The following is a 16867-nucleotide window of genomic DNA, read 5'->3' as shown; positions in this document are numbered from 1 at the left end:
CTCAAATTATTTTTGTGTAGAGCAGGTATAATGCTGGAGGAGAAAGAGCATAATCTGTGTAAAGCAAGCAACTATAATTGGTTGCCTCATTTGTCATTATATATATATTAGCTTTGACAAAGAATACATTAGAAAGAAAGCCAACAAAATTAGGGTAGAGAAGAACACTTGATAGAACAGAACAATATGCTTATTCAGCGACCAGGGGGAACTACTATGTCAAAAAAATTGGAACTGAGTTATTTCTCTACAAGACTCTGTTCTTCATGGTTGAAAGGTATAGTGGTGGCTACCCACATCATTCCAGGGCAAGCAGGACTTGCTCTTCTTCTGCTGTGGGATATGGAACTTTGGTTCCCTTGGTATAGTTGGAAGCTTTGCGGACCTTCGAGGGATGAAGGGCCTATCAAAATAAGGCATTGGTTGTGCCTTTGGAACCAATTCTTTTCTCAACCTCCTCAGTTCTTCCTCCTCAGCCATCTGTTGTTAGGTATCAAAAAACACCACCACCATTGTTAGTCTTAGATTAAAAAACAAACAAACAAAACCAACGTATATGAATAGTCATTCTTTTCTACCTTCTGCTGTTTCTCTCTATCCATCTTGTACTGCTCTATCAGACTCAACTTCTCTGCTACCTTCATTAACCAAAACAGAACAAGGATTTAAATTTTTGGGTTTTTCCTTACTTCCCAAACAGTGTTTATGTAGGATTTGTTTTCGTTCGAAAATATGGGATGAAAAAACCACCTGATTATCAAACTCGGCCCGCTCTACTGCCCTTACATCACTGTGGAGAACCAGATCCACTGGTCTTGTATTTTCCTTCACAGGAGGTTTTACAAGGCACTGCAAATGGAAATGAACGTTTTTTTTTTGTTTAAGCATTTAAGAACTGAAGTTTTAGTTCTTGTAACAACTCAAGCCCACCGCTAACAGATATTGTCCGTTTTTGCTCGTATCATCATCAACCTCACGGTTTTAAAACGCATCTACCAGAGAGAGGTTTACACATCCTTGCAAGGAATGTGCGTCTACTGGAGAAGAGGTTTACACACTCTTATAAGGAATGTTTTGTTACTCTCCAACTAGGATCTCAAAATCTACCCCTCTTAGGGGTCAGCGTCCTCGCTGGCACACCATCGGCCAATGGACAAAAAGGCTCGTATCAGCGTCCTCTTAGGGGTTTGGGCTGTTCCATCAACAAACAAAGGCTGGAAGAAATAGGAAATGGGAGATCGTTACCTCTGGCTCATCAGTTGTCCATGGAAGACCTTGAGCAATTGGTATTCTCTGTCTCTCTTGCTCCATCATTGTTTCTTGTACCCTCTTCAGAAATTCTTCTCCCTTCTCCTTACCTCTTTGCTACAAATTCAAAACAAACAAACAAACAAGCAAAGGTTATGAATTTATTTGTCCATTAAGCTGAAATTTTCGTTCTGTTCCCATTTTTCTTACCTCTGTTCTGAGCTTAAACGGTTTTTGCCTAGTGACTTTCAGCTGCCTTTTCTTCCATCTACTTCCGCCCAATGTGCCATCCGATTCAGTGCTCTGTAAACCAAAACATCATTACAATTACCAATAACTTAAGTCAACAGTTGAGACTTATCTCCACTTACATTTCTTCTGCTTCTTCTACCACCATGGGAAGTCCTGCTTGAAATACTGAATTTCGAAGAAAGAAACCACCAAGAGTTAGAGTTAGCCCATAAGAAAAAAAGGGATGGTACAAGTAACTAAGCTACCAACCTTCCACGAGAGCTGTCCCAAGAAGATGAAACTGAAGCTGCAGGATCCAAAGCACGATTTTCTGATGTAAAAAACAGTTCTGATGGGAAAAATGAAGAAGATGAGCCCTGCATTTCGGAAACCTTTGGAGGAGGTAATCCTGGCAATGCCCATTTAATCAGCTTGTTCTTCTCTTCCATGGCCTTCTCTTGGTTTTCTGGTTGCTCATCCGAATCTTTTGAAACACGTATAGTTCTGAGCTTCTCAAACGCCATAACCAAATGCTTAACCTTACCAGATCCCGTTTCTGGAACACTATTCCTAGCTGTCTCCAGCAGCCTTTCCCTTCGCCTCTTGATCATCGAATTACTCACTTGTTCAGGCGATTCACTCTCTCCATTAACATCAAATGCCTCTGCTTCAGTCCTGTCTTCATTTTGAAGGTCTTGAATCATCAATTTCCTCTCCATTTCTTCTTCTAGGTCAATCTCAGCCCTAATCGACCCATCCAACTGCTCCGTTTCATCGATCTCCCCAATACCGCCGCTCTGATTCTTGAAAAACTCCTCCTGAGAAGCCCTGAGAGTCTCGTAAGCCAAACACAGACATTTCTTCGCATCACTCCGAGTATTAACTTCACACTTGCAATCAGTCTTACATTTACCAGATTTCTCGTTCTTTGAATTCTTCTTCGCCACCACAAACTTCCTCTCCCTGATCTTGTACTTCGGTGAGTTCAAAACCGCGCTAGGGTTTTTCGCGGCTGATTTCTGAGCTGTCTTTGTAGATTTCATCGAAGGAGAAGATTTCCAGAGCTTTAGAACTGAGCTAATCGAATCATTAACATTCGGATTCGTATTCTCAGAATTCCCCGACACTTCTTGAATCATCTTCGATCCAGATCCCGTTGAATCTTTCACAGGGGTCACTGTTCCGCCGTTCTTGCCGATCGAACCCATTGCTTAAGACTATAAAACAGATAAAAATGGGTGGAAAAATCTGTCGCCGGTGGAAGGGCGGGGAGGAGCGTCGATTCGATCGTCTTCAGAACTGAAAGGGAACTGAATCGAAAGGATATATACGAGAATAAGGCGGAAAATGGGAACGTTGAGCTCTAAGCGCACTGCGTAACGGCTAGTATTTGTGGGCCTTCCGATTAAAATTTTGAAAATGTATTAAGTTCCCTGACCGTTGGATTAACCCTAGTGGAGCTTGTTTTGATGGATTTAACTTACACTTAAAGCAACGGTTGTGATTATGCCTACTAGCGAGAAAAGATGCCCAAAGACGATAGGTTATTACAAATTTGTCCTTTTATTAATTTATCAATATTACAAAACTAAATTATAGAAAATACTTATTTTTATTTATTAAATACGAATGAATTTTCAAAATTTTTTTATTAATACTTTCAAAAAATTTTATTAATAATTTTAATCTTAACACGACTTCTTCCAACGCTAGAAGACCACTGGAAGACACTTGGGACCAGAGCATGTCGTGAAAGAAGCACACTGGCCGTGCTTCGACCGTGTCTTCGGGGCACAATTAAATGTAGATATCATGAAACCGAGGTGCATGATATATTTATATTAAGTGGGGCAGAGACAAGAATATAAACTCGTCTCTATCATCATTTATATAATAGAAAATTTTCTGACTTACTCTCTCGTTCTCTATCTAAACCGAGAATCCTCTCATGTTTGGGGCAAGTCCACGAGGGTAAAATGGACATTTTACCCATTTCGTACTCTAATTCTTTTTTAGTGGGAAAAACATTACACGTGGGTATAAGTAGTATTCGTTGGGGAAAAGCGCAAAAAGTTCGCCAAAATCGGAACCCCTTAAGCCCTCGAAGAATCTCCATCTCTTCCTAGCTGACCAAGCTTCAAACTTCAAGCCTCTAATGGCTTCTCATCACTATCCTCATCAAACCCATCTTCCCCACGCCTGTTGCTGCGGCGGCGATTTCACCACTCCCTGCTTCCAAAGCCCCCACCACTCTCCTCCTCTGCCGCCGTCTCCCTCCGACCCCCTTCTTCAAGCTCTTGCTTCTCAAATCCTTCAATCCGCCCAATTTCAGCACTATTCTCAGTACCCAAGTCATCGTACCCAGAAATTTCAATCGCATTATCAATTTCAACCCCAAAATCAGAAGCGCTTTCGTGAGCAAGAACTTCCCCAAGTCGTCCACCATCCTACCATCTCCTCTCTTCTCTCCCGCATCGAAGCCCTCGAATCCTCTCTCCATCGAGTTTCTGGTTCTCATGTTTCTTTGCAATCTCTCCGGCAAGTTGCCGCGAGTACAATCCAGACACATTTTCGAGCATTCCTTGTCCGCAGATCGCGAGCACTTAGAGAGCTCAAAGATCTCGCCATCATCAAGTCTAGATTTGAATCTCTCCAATCGTCGCTGTCCAATGAATTCTACTTCGATCGTAACACCATTTCTCTCGAAATAATGGATTTGCTTCTCCATCTCGACTCCATTCAGGTAATTGTAGTTTGGTGGATGTATTTCATTTCTTCTACTTTCATTGTAATTGATTCTAATTGATCTTCTCCGTGATCTTCTTCTCAGGGTAGTGATCCAATGGTCAAAGACAGCAAGAAGTGCATTATCAGAGATTTGGTTCAGTTTTGGGAACGGATTGATTCCTTTGCTGTGAAGAGGAACAGACTTCCACTTAAGGCAATGAGAAATGCGAGGTTAGTTCAAAATGTCAATAAATCTATTGTTTCTAATCCTAAGCTTAAAAGCTATGAGAATCAGAAAGAGACTATTGAGGAATTATGGAGCAGAGTTGAAAAGATTTGTGAGCGTTCGAGAATTTTTGAGAATGATGGGAAAGAACTGAATCTTAAAAGGTTTCAACATGTTGGTGATGTTGATGAGGGGAAGGAGGAGGAGGAGTCCCCTAGAACAATTATCAAAGATAACAATCAAACTCGAAATGGGAAGCTTGCAAAAGGGCAACATATTGGAGTTAGAGTGAAGAAAAGTGTTGGATTAGCTGAGAATGGAAATATCTGTAGGGTTTTAGGCAGCAACAGTCCACATGAAGAAGATTATGGTGTTTTGGATGAAGAAAGGGATTCAAGTGATGAGCTTGTGGAGATTAAGGAGTTTTCTGAGGTAGCTGAGGAAGATGGTGATAATGAAGAAGCACATGGAGGAGATGATGGATTTCCAGAGGTCAGTGATGGAGAAAGAAACCGTCGAAGGACGATGACCAGTGGCCATGGAGGTGTTGCATTCTCTGCTCCCTTGCCATTGAAGATGGAGAATAAAGCGGAGGTAATGAAGAACAGAAAGTGTGTGAAAATTCTGGGATGAGTATGTAGTTTTTAACCAACTGCTAGTTTTCTTTTTGGATTTGGAAATCTCTATTGGGTATGGCATCTGGTTTGTTCTCATTGTTTGAAGAAGGTTTGATCTTGTAGTTGATGCTTCTGGAGTTTGTAACACCTTCCTGGATATTTACAACCAATTTTTATGAATTAGAACATAATGTTTATGAAATTTCTTCAACATGTCGTAAGTGTGTGATTATTGGGTGAGAATCATTCATCAATTTTGGGCTATACACAACTGGAATCAGTTCGTTCTTGCTCATTGTTGTCATTGAAAAGATCCCACAAAATAAAGATTCATTTTGCAGCAATCCCGGAAGAACAGATTTCCGGTCTGAATATGGTCTTAGTTGCTGAGAAATCTGGTATTATTAGTTCTTCATGCAGGGATATCGCCTAGGTTCAGTATATTTTGGGATATAGCGGAAATGCATACAATACCAAACACCTCATGTGAGGTCCCACACAGTTGGAGAGGGGAACAAAACATTCTTTATAAGGGTGTGGAAACCTCTCCCTAACTGACACGTTTTAAAAACCTTGAGTGGAAGCTCAAAAGGGAAAATCTAAAGAAGACAATATCTGCTCGCGGTAGACTTGGGCTATTACAAATGGATTATGAAATCCCACGTCTCGTGGAGAGGGGAGCAAAACATTCTTTATAAGAGTGTGGAAACCTCTCCACACGTTTTAAAAACCTCAAGGGAAAGTCTGAAAGGAAAAGTTCAAAGATGACAATATCTGATGGCAGTGGGCTTGGGCTGTTACATCTCACCACATAACTGTTATGTATGGAGGCGCAAACGACGTTAGATCCCTCGGTGAGTGTTTTTCCATATGGTTGGTCACCTTCATCTTTTACTTTTCTTCTTAGTGTACCACATTTGTGCTTTATATTGATAATATATGATGGTTGGTCACTCTGGTTTAGATTTTATCGGTCTTAATGTAATTAATATCATCTATGTCGTAAGCAAAAGAAAGTTCAAATCAATTTCTCTCCACAAAACTAATTGAAGAGGCATACCCCACATTGACATTGATTTGGTTGGACCCTCTTCCCATTCTTCTTTTCTTCAACATTATCTTATTGTAATTGAAATGATGAATTCAATACCTATGCGTTGATTAATGCCAATTAATTGCATTAAATGAGCAATTGATTGGCTGTTCAAAGTTCTAGTGGAGAAATCTAAATTGCTTGTTGTCTGTGGTCGCACCTTGCTAGCCTTAACATTGCTTTTTTACTCTCTTTAGAAAATCTCTATTTTTACTCTCTTTCGAAAATCTCTATATCTCGTTCTCAATGCGGGATTGGAGACTAGGACATACCTCTTCTGTCCAACAGCTACACGAATTCGAACTAGCTGGTTTACTTGCCAGTGAGAGTGAGTGTCATATAATCACCTATAAACATTTCGAAAAAGTGCGATTGTGGCGCTAAGGATCGAAGTTGTTTGAAAAATATATAATTTTATTCAGCATTTTAGGAACCTTTTTGTTTATCAGTTCTTGGAACTGTGTATGAAATGAGAATATCTGGTTGCATCCCTTTTCATCTCTGAAAATCTCTTCTTCTCGCATCTATCACTCATGTGATGCTTCGATTACCGACATGAATGATTTGAGTTTGTGGTTTTGACCTTCTGAGATGCGAGTTTATGTGGGGAAAAGGGGTTTAATTTAGGAGAGTAAAGTCAATTTCTTGCATTGTTGTAGGTAATGGGTACTGTATATTTTTTCTATGATAAAAAACTGTGGCCTTTTCTACTTCCTCGGAGCTGTTTAAATTAGGCGTAAATATTACGATTGGGTAATCCATTTTAATCATGGGCACATCAAGAAATCAACTTTTAAGAATGGAGTCATTGACCCCAGATTTAGAAGACTTTGATAACTCTGGAGGAGCCTCATCTCTGAGTTCTTCTTTGATCTTCTTTGTTTTCGAGATAGCATCGGGGTTTTCTTCACTTCCAATCTCTGAATCAAGGTTAATCAATTTCTATGGGTGTTTTCTGAATCGATTTCATTTTGCGATCCGCAAATTCCCATCTCTTAAAATCAGTGTTCATAGCGGATTGATTGATTGTTTGATTGAATTTCGTTTTCTGGGTTTCTCTGTTTTTGCAGAATCCAAATTTTCCGTGATTGATTGAAGAGGCGAGCCAATATGGGTGGAGTGGGAGATCAATTGGATATCAAGTTTCGATTGAACGACGGGTCTGATATCGGTCCCAAAACCTTCCCTGCTGCCACAAGCATAGCAACCTTGAAAGAAAGCATTCTTGCTCAATGGCCAAGAGGTGTGTGAAGTTTGAACATCCTTTCTTTTACTTGAATTCCTATCCTACGCTGATGTTGTATTTGTTTGAGCAGAAAAGGAGAATGGTCCAAGAACAGTAAAGGATGTGAAGCTAATAAGTGCAGGAAAAATCTTAGAGAATAACAGAACAGTGAATGATTGCAGAAGCCAATTATATGACATTCCTGGTAGTGTTACAACCATGCACGTTGTTATCCAACCTCCAAGTTTGGAGAAAGGTATGATCTGTTCTATAGAATGAATATTGCACTTTGATTGCTTCACAAAGATAGAACTTGAAACCATTCAGCACTGTTTTGTTTGGCTGAGCAGAGAAGAAAGGTAGCGACCCATCAACACAAGACAAGTGTGTTTGTGCTATACTATAAAGGGAATTTGAGTGCATAAAAGATAGCAAATTTTCCTTTTAAAAGCTGGGAATCTGTTGAAGAAGCTTATTCTGGAGGTTTTGTTCTTGTTTCGACAGTCGTTTGAGGTAGCAAAGATGGGGACGGGGACGAGGAGGATGGGGTATTTATGAAGACAAGCCAGTTTGTAGAACAGATCTATTATGAATAGCTTCATTTGTTGTTTAGATTCATTTTGTGGAACCCTTCTGCTGTCTCAGATGTTTGTGGCGAAAGGTTTTATATACTTTTGCAGTTGCAAATGACATTAGAGTAACACCGAGCGGTGTGCCAGTGAGAACGTTAAGCTTCAAAGAGGCTAGACACCAGGCAGTGTGTCAGTGAAGACGCTGGGCCTTAAAGGGGTGGATTGTGAGATCCCACTCGGTTGGAGAGAAGAACGAAACATTCTTATAAGAGTGTGGAAATCTCTCATTAACAGACAGACGTATTTTAAAACCTTGAGGGGAAAATGAAAAGGAAAAACCTAAAGAGGACAAAAGGTAGAAAACAAAATGGAGACGTCCAGTCGTATCAGCCTTCAAGAGGACAAAAGACGTCCAGTCCTCACACACGGCCCAAACATCTCACTTTTCGAACATAGTGTATCACAGTTATGCTTGTCTAAACCATATTGATTGTGGTTGCGTGTCAGATGTTTCGGTCATGTTTGTCGAGGTGTTTTATCCACACTTTCATGCTCGTGTTCTATAAATCATTTTATTTCAAAAGTGATTTAAGGCTCGATCATACCTCTAAATTATCTATAAAATTTTATTTTCCCAATTTTTATATTACCCACCCTCCCATTTAATATGATGGAGAAGTAGAGGGCCCAGAGGCCCACATCAAACCCAATTACAGATGGACTACAAGCAGCCACAGCCCAATAACAAGCTTTAATTGCATCTTTCAATGGGCCTTTCTCCTACCCACAGTACCCATCAGGCCCAACCAGATCCAGATTCCTCTATGCTAATGGTGCAATTGGATATGACATGACGACACGTGGCTATATCTCAGCATGCCAAGTCACTCATTTTAAGGCTTGTGGATTGGCCAAACCTTTAGTGACGTGGCCTTTTGATAGCCAAGTCACTCCTTTTAATTTGATAGGATAAGTCACATTTTCTGAATGAGTAGCTTAAATTTTCTCGATACCATCCAATTATATTAAATAAAAACAAATTTTCAACCACCAATTAGTTGTTTGTTAATAATATTTAATAAATATATTTTTGGATGCAACTTAACTATAAATTCTAACAGATTACCGTTAAATTCTGAAAAATAAAATAAAATTAAATTCTTTTTTTCTTCCGATTATGCCATTAATAAAAACGTGTGTAATAACAGTTTCAGTCCCTTATTTTTTAAATTTAATAAAACATGGGTTTATTTCAATACTAAAAAAAACATATTTTAAAAATCAAAATCATATATTTCTTCATTTATTAAAAAATTTATTATATTTATTTATGAATTTTAAATCCAATTAATTTCGAGAATAATAGAGGCCACGTGGATTTAAAAAAAAAAAAAAAAAAATGTTGAATTCATGGGGTGCAAGTCTAATCCAACAACAACCCAGGCCTGGAAAATTAGAGCTCGGTGGTGGTGGTAGGTACCAGTACAGCGAGTTAGGTGAAGGTAAACGATCATCAAAATTGGAGGACTTACTTGACCAATGGCGGCTCTTGGCTTGGCCATGGAATCCTGCATCACCCACTGACCCCACTTCCTCCCTCCGCACCACCATCAACAAACCGCATTCCTCCGTACCTTTTTCATGCCCTTCCTTCTCACCTCCCACTTCCATTTCCCCTCCCTTAATAAACCCCTTCTTCTTCCTTCTCTCCCTCTCTAGATTCCCTTTTCATTTTCTGTTTCCCTCTAAAATGGAGGCCAAGCTGCTTTTTACTTCCTTCCCTGCAACCTCTGCGGCTCGTCTCTCCAAGCTCTCCACACCCACCTGCGTTTTTGCCTCCTATGGTGGGAAGAATCGTGGGGTTTTGCCTCTCCATTTGAGTTTGCCTCATGGAGCTGCCCTTCATTCTGTTCAAGCCTCTGTGGCGTCTGTTGGGTATCTTACTCTTCTTCGTTTTACCTCTCTTTTCATTTGCTTTCCTTATGGCTTTACTGGGTGAACTCTGATTTTACAATGTTCTTGATTATTATTATTTCATTTCAACTGATGCGCCTCTGTATACACTTTCTTTCAACTCGATTAGATTCTTATATAGTGAACTTTTGAGTTTGATGGTAGATTATAGAGGTAGATCAGTTTCTGTGATTAGATCCTTCCCAAATTGCTGTTGTGTTCATTGCATATGAAAACATGGTGTTTGTTGCTAGAATTCAAGCATGTTTCTGTCTGTTTCTGGTAGAATAAGCTGCAAATTTAGAGGGTTTGTTTATGATATTGTAGACCATCACCAAAATCAAGGGTGGACATCAGTGAGAACTTGACCCTAGAGGCAATAAGACACTCGTTAATCTCTCAGGAGGACAGCATTATCTTTAGTCTTTTAGGGAGAGCTCAGTACTGTTATAATGGAGATACCTATGACCCCAATGCTTTCTCCATGGATGGCTTCAGTGGCTCTTTAGTGGAGTTCTTGGTCATGGAAACTGAAAAGCTGCATGCCCAGGTACTTCAACATTCTAAAAGGATGAACAAAAAGAGTTGAGGTTAATGTTTTGTGTGTTATGGAAGCATTTTTTGCTCATTAGGTGGGAAGATACAAGAGCCCTGATGAACATCCTTTCTTCCCCAACGACCTACCTGCTCCATTGTTGCCTCCGCTTCAGTATCCACAGGTGAATATTAACCTCCATGACTTCTCAAGTCCTTAAAAATGTGTTTAGAACATCATTTCCAACATCCCTCGAGCTAAAACAGTTGTGACAGCCTAAGCCCACCGCTAACATATATTGTTCTCTTTCAGCTTATCCTCAAGGTTTTTAGAACGCGTATGTTAGGGAGAGGTTTTGCACACCCTTATAAAGAATGCTTCGTTGGGATCTCACGACAACTAGAACTTCATTCTTGGAACTAGAAAACTAGGTGGATGGTTCACATATATGATGTTTCTATGAACTATCATCTATCCAAGCCAAATATCTCGTCCTACCAATCGATCCGTCGTGCTTTCTTGTGTGTATGAATGAATAGTGTAACGAATAACGTAGTTTGTCACCGATTTTGATGGAAAATAGGTACTACATCCTCCGGCGGATTCCATTAATATAAACAGCAAAGTATGGAGCATGTACTTCAGGGATCTGATACCAAGATTAGTCAAGGAAGGAGATGATAGCAATTATGGATCTACTGCTGTTTGTGACACCATTTGCTTGCAGGTCTGCATCCATGACTATCTCAACCATGCACACTGACTTTCTATGATCATTAGACAATCATGAGCAATCCCATCTACATTAACACGACCAAGTTTCCCATGTCGTATGTTCCAATCATTACAGGCTCTATCAAAGAGAATCCATTATGGAAAGTTCGTAGCAGAAGCAAAGTTTCGAGAATCGCCCGATGCGTACGAAGCTGCAATAAGGAAGCAAGTAATGTTTCTTCTATTACAATACAGCATTGCTTGATTCTTGCGTGTAATTTGCCTCGTTCTACATAATTACGGTGCTGAGTTTTGAAGGACAAAGAGAAACTAATGGAGATGCTGACATTCCCGATCGTCGAGGAGGCGGTAAAAAGGAGAGTCGAAACGAAAGCGAAAACATTCGGGCAAGAGGTTCCTGTAAACATAGAGGAAACACATGCTGCTCCAGTTTACAAAATAGAACCCAGTTTGGTTGCTGAACTGTATGGAGAATGGATCATGCCATTAACAAAGGAAGTTCAAGTTCAATACTTGTTGAGAAGATTAGATTGATTTGCAGTTAATCTTCAGACTCAATGCTTAAAAAGCTTAATAATAGATGAAGTTTGAAGTTTTCTTATAATTCTATGAATGTTTGTTTGTTTATAGATGCATAAATTATTTTATAAATATATTAATTAATTAAGAGTATTTCACAAATTTCCACGTGGACAGATTGTTATAGATTTTATTCTCTTGAATGTCTTAAATTTTATTATTAGACAATTCATTATGTCACGTAAAAAATTGCCAGCTTGGCTCATAGTTGAGCCCACGTAGTGTACACGTGTTATTTTTTCTTAACCATGTAATTATTTATTAATAATTGATGAATATTAAATAAAAAATTGAAATATTTTTGTAATTTCATCTATTTAAAAGGGTAAAATTGTAGGCGAGAAAGATTAGGGCAAAAGAAGAAGAAAAGTCAAATAAGGTTTCATTTTGGAGTACGGAAACACCAGGTTGTTCTTGGAAACTGGGACCCACTTTTTTTTTTTTTTTTTTTTTTTTTTTTTTTTTTTTTTTTTTTTTTTTTTTTTTTTTTTTTTTTTTTTTTTNAATTTAAATGTCTTTGCTAACGTACACGACACGTAGTCCGCAGGTGAATTCACATGTCTATGTGTCGTAATCCAAATTCATAATGTACGCTAAAATACACCAAAAATGTGATGTACCATATTAGTTGGGGTGGAGAACAAATCAACTTTTATAGGGTGCGGAAACCTTCTCTCAGCAGTAGTGTTTTAAAGTCTTGAGGGAAAGCCCGAGAGAGAAACCCCAAAGAGGATAATATTTGCTAGCGGTGGATCTGTGGTGTTACAAATGGTATCAGAGCCAGACGCCAGACGATGTGTCAGCCTTCTCGTTATTCTCTGAAGAGGGTAGACACGAGGCGGTGTGCTAGTAAGGACACTGGGCCTCAAAGGGGTGGATTTGGTGGTGGTCCCACATTTCTTGGAGAAAGGAATGAGTGCAGCGAAGACGCTGGGCCTCAAAGAGGTAGACACGAGGCGGTGTGCCAGTAAGGACGCTGAGCCACAAAGGGGGTCTCATAGCAGACGTGTTTTAAAGCCTTGAGGGGAAGTTTGAAAGGAAAAGTCGAAAGAGCAGGGCAGACATGTTTTAAAGCTTTGAAGGGAAATTCGAAAGGAAAAATCTAAAGAATGGGACAATATCTGGTAGCGGATGGGTGAAGTTGTTTAGGTTATTGAATGGAGTGGGTGTGGAAGAAGAAGAAAAGTGATGGATCCCAACAAAGTCAAAGTAGGTGTACAATGAGTAAAAATATTTTAAGAAGGTAAGAATTAAGTAATAAACAGAGGTCAGCTGGGTGGGGGTTTGAGATAAAGATGGCAACAAATGTTCCCAAACCTCAAATCCCCAAATTGGGAGCACTTTTTGTAAGAAACAGAGAAATTCAGAGACTGAGGAGGAGCTGAACCAAAAAAGAAACACAAGCACAGCTTCATCAATGGCCAAGAACAAGGACGACCACTCTGCCAGACCTCCACCCCGCCCGACTATCACTCTGCCACCACGTCCTTCCATGGAGGCCTTTTTTGCTGGCGGCCCCACTGGGCTTAGCCCTGGCCCTATGACTCTCGTCTCCAGTTTCTTCGCCGACGCTGCCGTTGACTCGCCGTCTTTCTCCCAGCTTCTCGCCGGAGCCATGGCCTCTCCGATAGCTATGGGGTTTTTGGGAACTGGGTCCACGCCCAATTCGGAATCGGAATTTGGGTTGAAGCAATCGAAACCGATGAATTTAGTCGTGGCTCGGTCTCCTTTGTTCTCGGTCCCGCCGGGGCTTAGCCCTTCTGGGTTACTTAATTCGCCGGGGTTTTATCCTCCCCAGGTAAAACTGGAAGTACCCATTTGATTCATGGATGGCTTCTTGTGTTCTGCTGCTCTCAGATTTCCTTTTCTTCTGCGTTGAAATTTTTTGTGTTGATTTTTAGGTCTTGTGTTGAGAACTTTCTTTTATCTGTTCATGATTTTGATGGTGAAATCTGGTTGTATAAATGAAATTGCCTAAATTTGCAGCAAAACTTGGTGATGTTGAACATGTTTGGATAGCATTTGAGAGTTTGAACAAAACAAACGTTATCTATGGAAACTTGAAGTTTATGTTTGTTTAATATTTGTTCTTTCAAGGTTATGTTTATGTATTCATCAAACTTCCAATTGATTTGTTGATTAAATTCTTCGTAGAGTCCGTTCGGGATGTCGCACCAGCAGGCATTGGCTCAGGTGACTGCTCAAGCGGCATTGGCGCACTCTCATATGCATATGCAGCAAGCTGAATATCAACATTCCTCAATACCAGCTTCAACCGAACCGTTGATACGCGATCCATCGTTTACTCTTGATGAAGCATCTCTGCAGTTAATATTACCCTCCACGTCCGATACGAAAAGTCTCGTTCCAGAATCGACAGAAGTCTCTCATCCTGATAGAAAATATCAACCTCCTCCTCCACATGCTGCGTCTGATAAACCTGCAGATGATGGCTATAACTGGCGTAAATACGGACAGAAGTTGGTTAAGGGCAGTGAATATCCACGAAGCTATTACAAATGCACTCATTTGAATTGCCCTGTAAAGAAGAAGATCGAACGCTCACCTGATGGACAAATTACTGAAATTATTTACAAAGGCCAGCACAACCATGAACGTCCTCCAGCCAACAAACGCGCTCGAGATAATAGCGAACCAACTGGATGTACAAATTCTTCGACGAAGCTCGAATGTGGTTTGCAAAATCAAGCGGGAATTTTGAACAAGTCGAGTGAAAATGTGCAAGTAGGGTCTAGTGACAGTGAAGAACAAGGCGATACAGAGATAACGGATGACAGAGATGAAGATGAGCCAAATCCAAAGAGGCAGTATGTGTATTATTTTACTGTGTATCTATCTTGCTTTGGCTATTGGGATAAAAAAACAAGGAAAAACTGAGCCTTTTGTGGCTTTTGTTCATGAGTGCAGGAACATTGAAGCAGGGACATCTGGTGCTGCCTTGTCTCATAAGACACTCACAGAACCAAAAATCATTGTTCAAACAAGAAGTGAGGTTGACCTGTTAGATGATGGTTATAGGTGGCGCAAGTATGGGCAGAAAGTGGTTAAAGGAAATCCTAATCCGAGGTAGTTACTTCAAATTCTGTTTGTCCTAGTATATTTTCAGATTATCCGTAGTACCTCGGCGGTATCTGCAAGCGTAAGCTTACGCCTTGTCATATCGTTACCCTGGAAATCATTATCATTCCCTATGATAAGCTTGCTTTCTTTTCTTTCTGAACTTTTAAGATTTTTACATGATGTTCTTGAAGGTCATAACTCATAAGATGATCCATGGGACATCGTTTTCCTATGACTTCTCTTTTTTTAATCTACTGGTATGATTTGCAGTTGTGTGAGATCTCATATCGATTGGAGAGAGGAACGAAGCATTTTTTATGAGGGTGTGGAAACATCTCCCTAGTAGACGCGTTTTAAAATCTTGAGAGAAAACCCAAAGAGGACAATATCTTGCTTGTAGTGGGCTTAGGCTGTTACAAATGGTATCAGAACCAGACATTGAACGGTGTGCCAACGAGGACGCTGGACCTCCGAGGAGAATGGATTGTGAGATCCCACATTGGTTGGAGAGGGGTTCAAAGCATTCCTTATAAGGGTGTGGAAACATCTCCCTAACATACGCGTTTAAAAACCTTGAGGGGAAGCTCTTGAAGGGAAATCCCAAAGAGAACAATATTTACTAGCAGTGGGTTTGGACTGTTACAAATTGACTTCAATAACATGCACTGAGTTTGTACGTTGGAGAGATACTTTGTTGTCAATTTGATAACGGAAATGTTCAACCTAACAGTTGATAATGGAAATGTTCGGATTTTATGTAGTCCTGTGTACTCGAAAGTGCAGTATACCACGGAATGATAAGAACTTTCCAGTTGATTTTAACTCTCCCTGAGTGATTTTGTTGCTAAGATAGATAGAATTTAGGATCGACATTTGATTTGGGGTTTTGATCACTTCTTATAACCTGTGAACAGGAGCTACTACAAATGCACTAGTGCTGGGTGCAACGTTCGAAAGCATGTCGAGAGGTCTTCAACGGACTCGAAGGCTGTCGTAACTACATACGAAGGGAAACATAACCATGATGTTCCTGCAGCTAGAAACAGCAGCCACCACACAGTCAACAATACCGTGCACCAGATCAAACCACATAAAGTTGTAGCTCAGAAACATCCATTACTCAAAGAGTTGGAATTTGGAAGTAATGAACAGAGACCTGCCGTTTTGCGGCTTAAAGAAGAGAAAATCACCGTGTAAAGTGCGACAACAATACCTTCCATTGGAACAGAAGGTCAGTAGTTGATTTCAAGTGTATGTGTATGAGGCAAAAGAGCTCCATTTGCCTAATGTTCCTCTAATCCTGATGCCAAAGGAGATGCAGGGAGGTCAGTCATACTGATATTATGATCGCAAATAATGTTATTACTTGTGTCTCTCTGCCCTGAGGCCATTTCACCGCTGCAGTTGAGTTGAAGGGTCTAAACAGCATCCGACAAGGTACAGGAAGTGGGGTAACCTTCTCTGTCATTTTTGAAGCCTGCTGTGTAGTGTGACTTGCAAAATTCAAACTAGACATTGTTATGTACTGTAAAATTTCATTGTTTTGTAGTTGTTCATCAGTTTATACCAAAATATGAACTGTACAAATTGTAGTTGTGTGTATGAAGTTGATAATCTTTATATTGTTTGGTTGAAGATGGGCTGTGGATATAGTTTCATTGGGAAGTTGCTATGTACTTCTCTGCATTTGGTTGTGAAAAACAATGAAAAGGTTGGATTTGAAGTGGACCCTTTTTGGCATTTTGCTTCTACCTTTATGTTTCATCATCACATATTCTATTATTTCATTTCCTTTCAATGGGTTTGGAAAGAAAGTGTATTCAACAAAACATTCTTTTGGAAGGGTGTGTAAACTTTTCCCTCGCATACATGTTTTAAAAATATTGAGAACAACCTCAAAAGAGAAAACTCAAAAGACAATATCTGCTAGGACGATTACAATTCTACTTTGGATATTTTAATGGAACTTACATTTAACATTGAGTTTGCTTATTGTGTGAATCAAGTTGGACGTTTAATTTAATGACTTGAGAGACCATAGTTGT

At 39.9% G+C, this 16867-nt stretch overlaps 5 protein-coding genes across 6 annotated transcripts; 4 read left to right on the top strand and 1 right to left on the bottom strand.

The window, feature by feature from the left end:
• Positions 1 to 55: 55 nt before the first annotated feature.
• Positions 56 to 2788, bottom strand: LOC111808069 (protein WVD2-like 4). Its single transcript, XM_023693855.1, has 7 exons — positions 1750 to 2788; positions 1620 to 1665; positions 1459 to 1551; positions 1246 to 1365; positions 751 to 849; positions 579 to 638; positions 56 to 480 (listed from the first exon to the last, which is right to left on the bottom strand). The coding sequence occupies exons 1-7, from the start codon at positions 2685 to 2687 to the stop codon at positions 265 to 267; spliced, it is 1572 nt and encodes a 523-aa protein (XP_023549623.1). The 5' UTR covers positions 2688 to 2788; the 3' UTR covers positions 56 to 264.
• Positions 2789 to 3538: 750 nt separating this feature from the next.
• Positions 3539 to 5262, top strand: LOC111809076 (BAG family molecular chaperone regulator 8, chloroplastic-like). The gene is made up of 2 exons (XM_023695419.1): positions 3539 to 4222; positions 4310 to 5262. Exons 1-2 carry the CDS (start codon positions 3635 to 3637, stop codon positions 5063 to 5065), a joined length of 1344 nt encoding a protein of 447 aa, XP_023551187.1. The 5' UTR covers positions 3539 to 3634; the 3' UTR covers positions 5066 to 5262.
• Positions 5263 to 6510: 1248 nt separating this feature from the next.
• On the top strand, positions 6511 to 8035 carry LOC111809075 (membrane-anchored ubiquitin-fold protein 2-like). The gene is made up of 4 exons (XM_023695418.1): positions 6511 to 7072; positions 7213 to 7385; positions 7459 to 7623; positions 7718 to 8035. The coding sequence occupies exons 2-4, from the start codon at positions 7253 to 7255 to the stop codon at positions 7771 to 7773; spliced, it is 354 nt and encodes a 117-aa protein (XP_023551186.1). The 5' UTR covers positions 6511 to 7072; positions 7213 to 7252; the 3' UTR covers positions 7774 to 8035.
• Positions 8036 to 9385: 1350 nt separating this feature from the next.
• Positions 9386 to 11766, top strand: LOC111809074 (chorismate mutase 1, chloroplastic-like). Its single transcript, XM_023695417.1, has 6 exons — positions 9386 to 9874; positions 10220 to 10442; positions 10525 to 10611; positions 11011 to 11154; positions 11278 to 11370; positions 11460 to 11766. Exons 1-6 carry the CDS (start codon positions 9690 to 9692, stop codon positions 11694 to 11696), a joined length of 969 nt encoding a protein of 322 aa, XP_023551185.1. The 5' UTR covers positions 9386 to 9689; the 3' UTR covers positions 11697 to 11766.
• Positions 11767 to 13018: 1252 nt separating this feature from the next.
• Positions 13019 to 16559, top strand: LOC111809073 (probable WRKY transcription factor 3). 2 transcript variants are annotated; one of them, XR_002817172.1, is made up of 5 exons: positions 13019 to 13539; positions 13896 to 14569; positions 14670 to 14828; positions 15737 to 16147; positions 16227 to 16559. XR_002817172.1 is itself a non-coding variant. In XM_023695415.1 (4 exons), the coding sequence occupies exons 1-4, from the start codon at positions 13159 to 13161 to the stop codon at positions 16017 to 16019; spliced, it is 1497 nt and encodes a 498-aa protein (XP_023551183.1). In that variant the 5' UTR covers positions 13019 to 13158; the 3' UTR covers positions 16020 to 16559. The 2 variants fall into 2 exon arrangements, 1 of the variants encoding a protein (XP_023551183.1); XM_023695415.1 differs by having other exon boundaries at positions 15737 to 16559.
• The last annotated feature ends 308 nt before the right edge of the window (positions 16560 to 16867 follow it).

The sequence above is a fragment of the Cucurbita pepo genome, chromosome LG13 (genome assembly GCF_002806865.2).
Source record: "Cucurbita pepo subsp. pepo cultivar mu-cu-16 chromosome LG13, ASM280686v2, whole genome shotgun sequence".
Classification (NCBI taxonomy): Eukaryota; Viridiplantae; Streptophyta; class Magnoliopsida; order Cucurbitales; family Cucurbitaceae; genus Cucurbita; species Cucurbita pepo.
The sequence above is the reverse complement of the archived record's forward strand: the minus strand, read 5'-3'. Positions and strand labels throughout refer to the sequence as shown.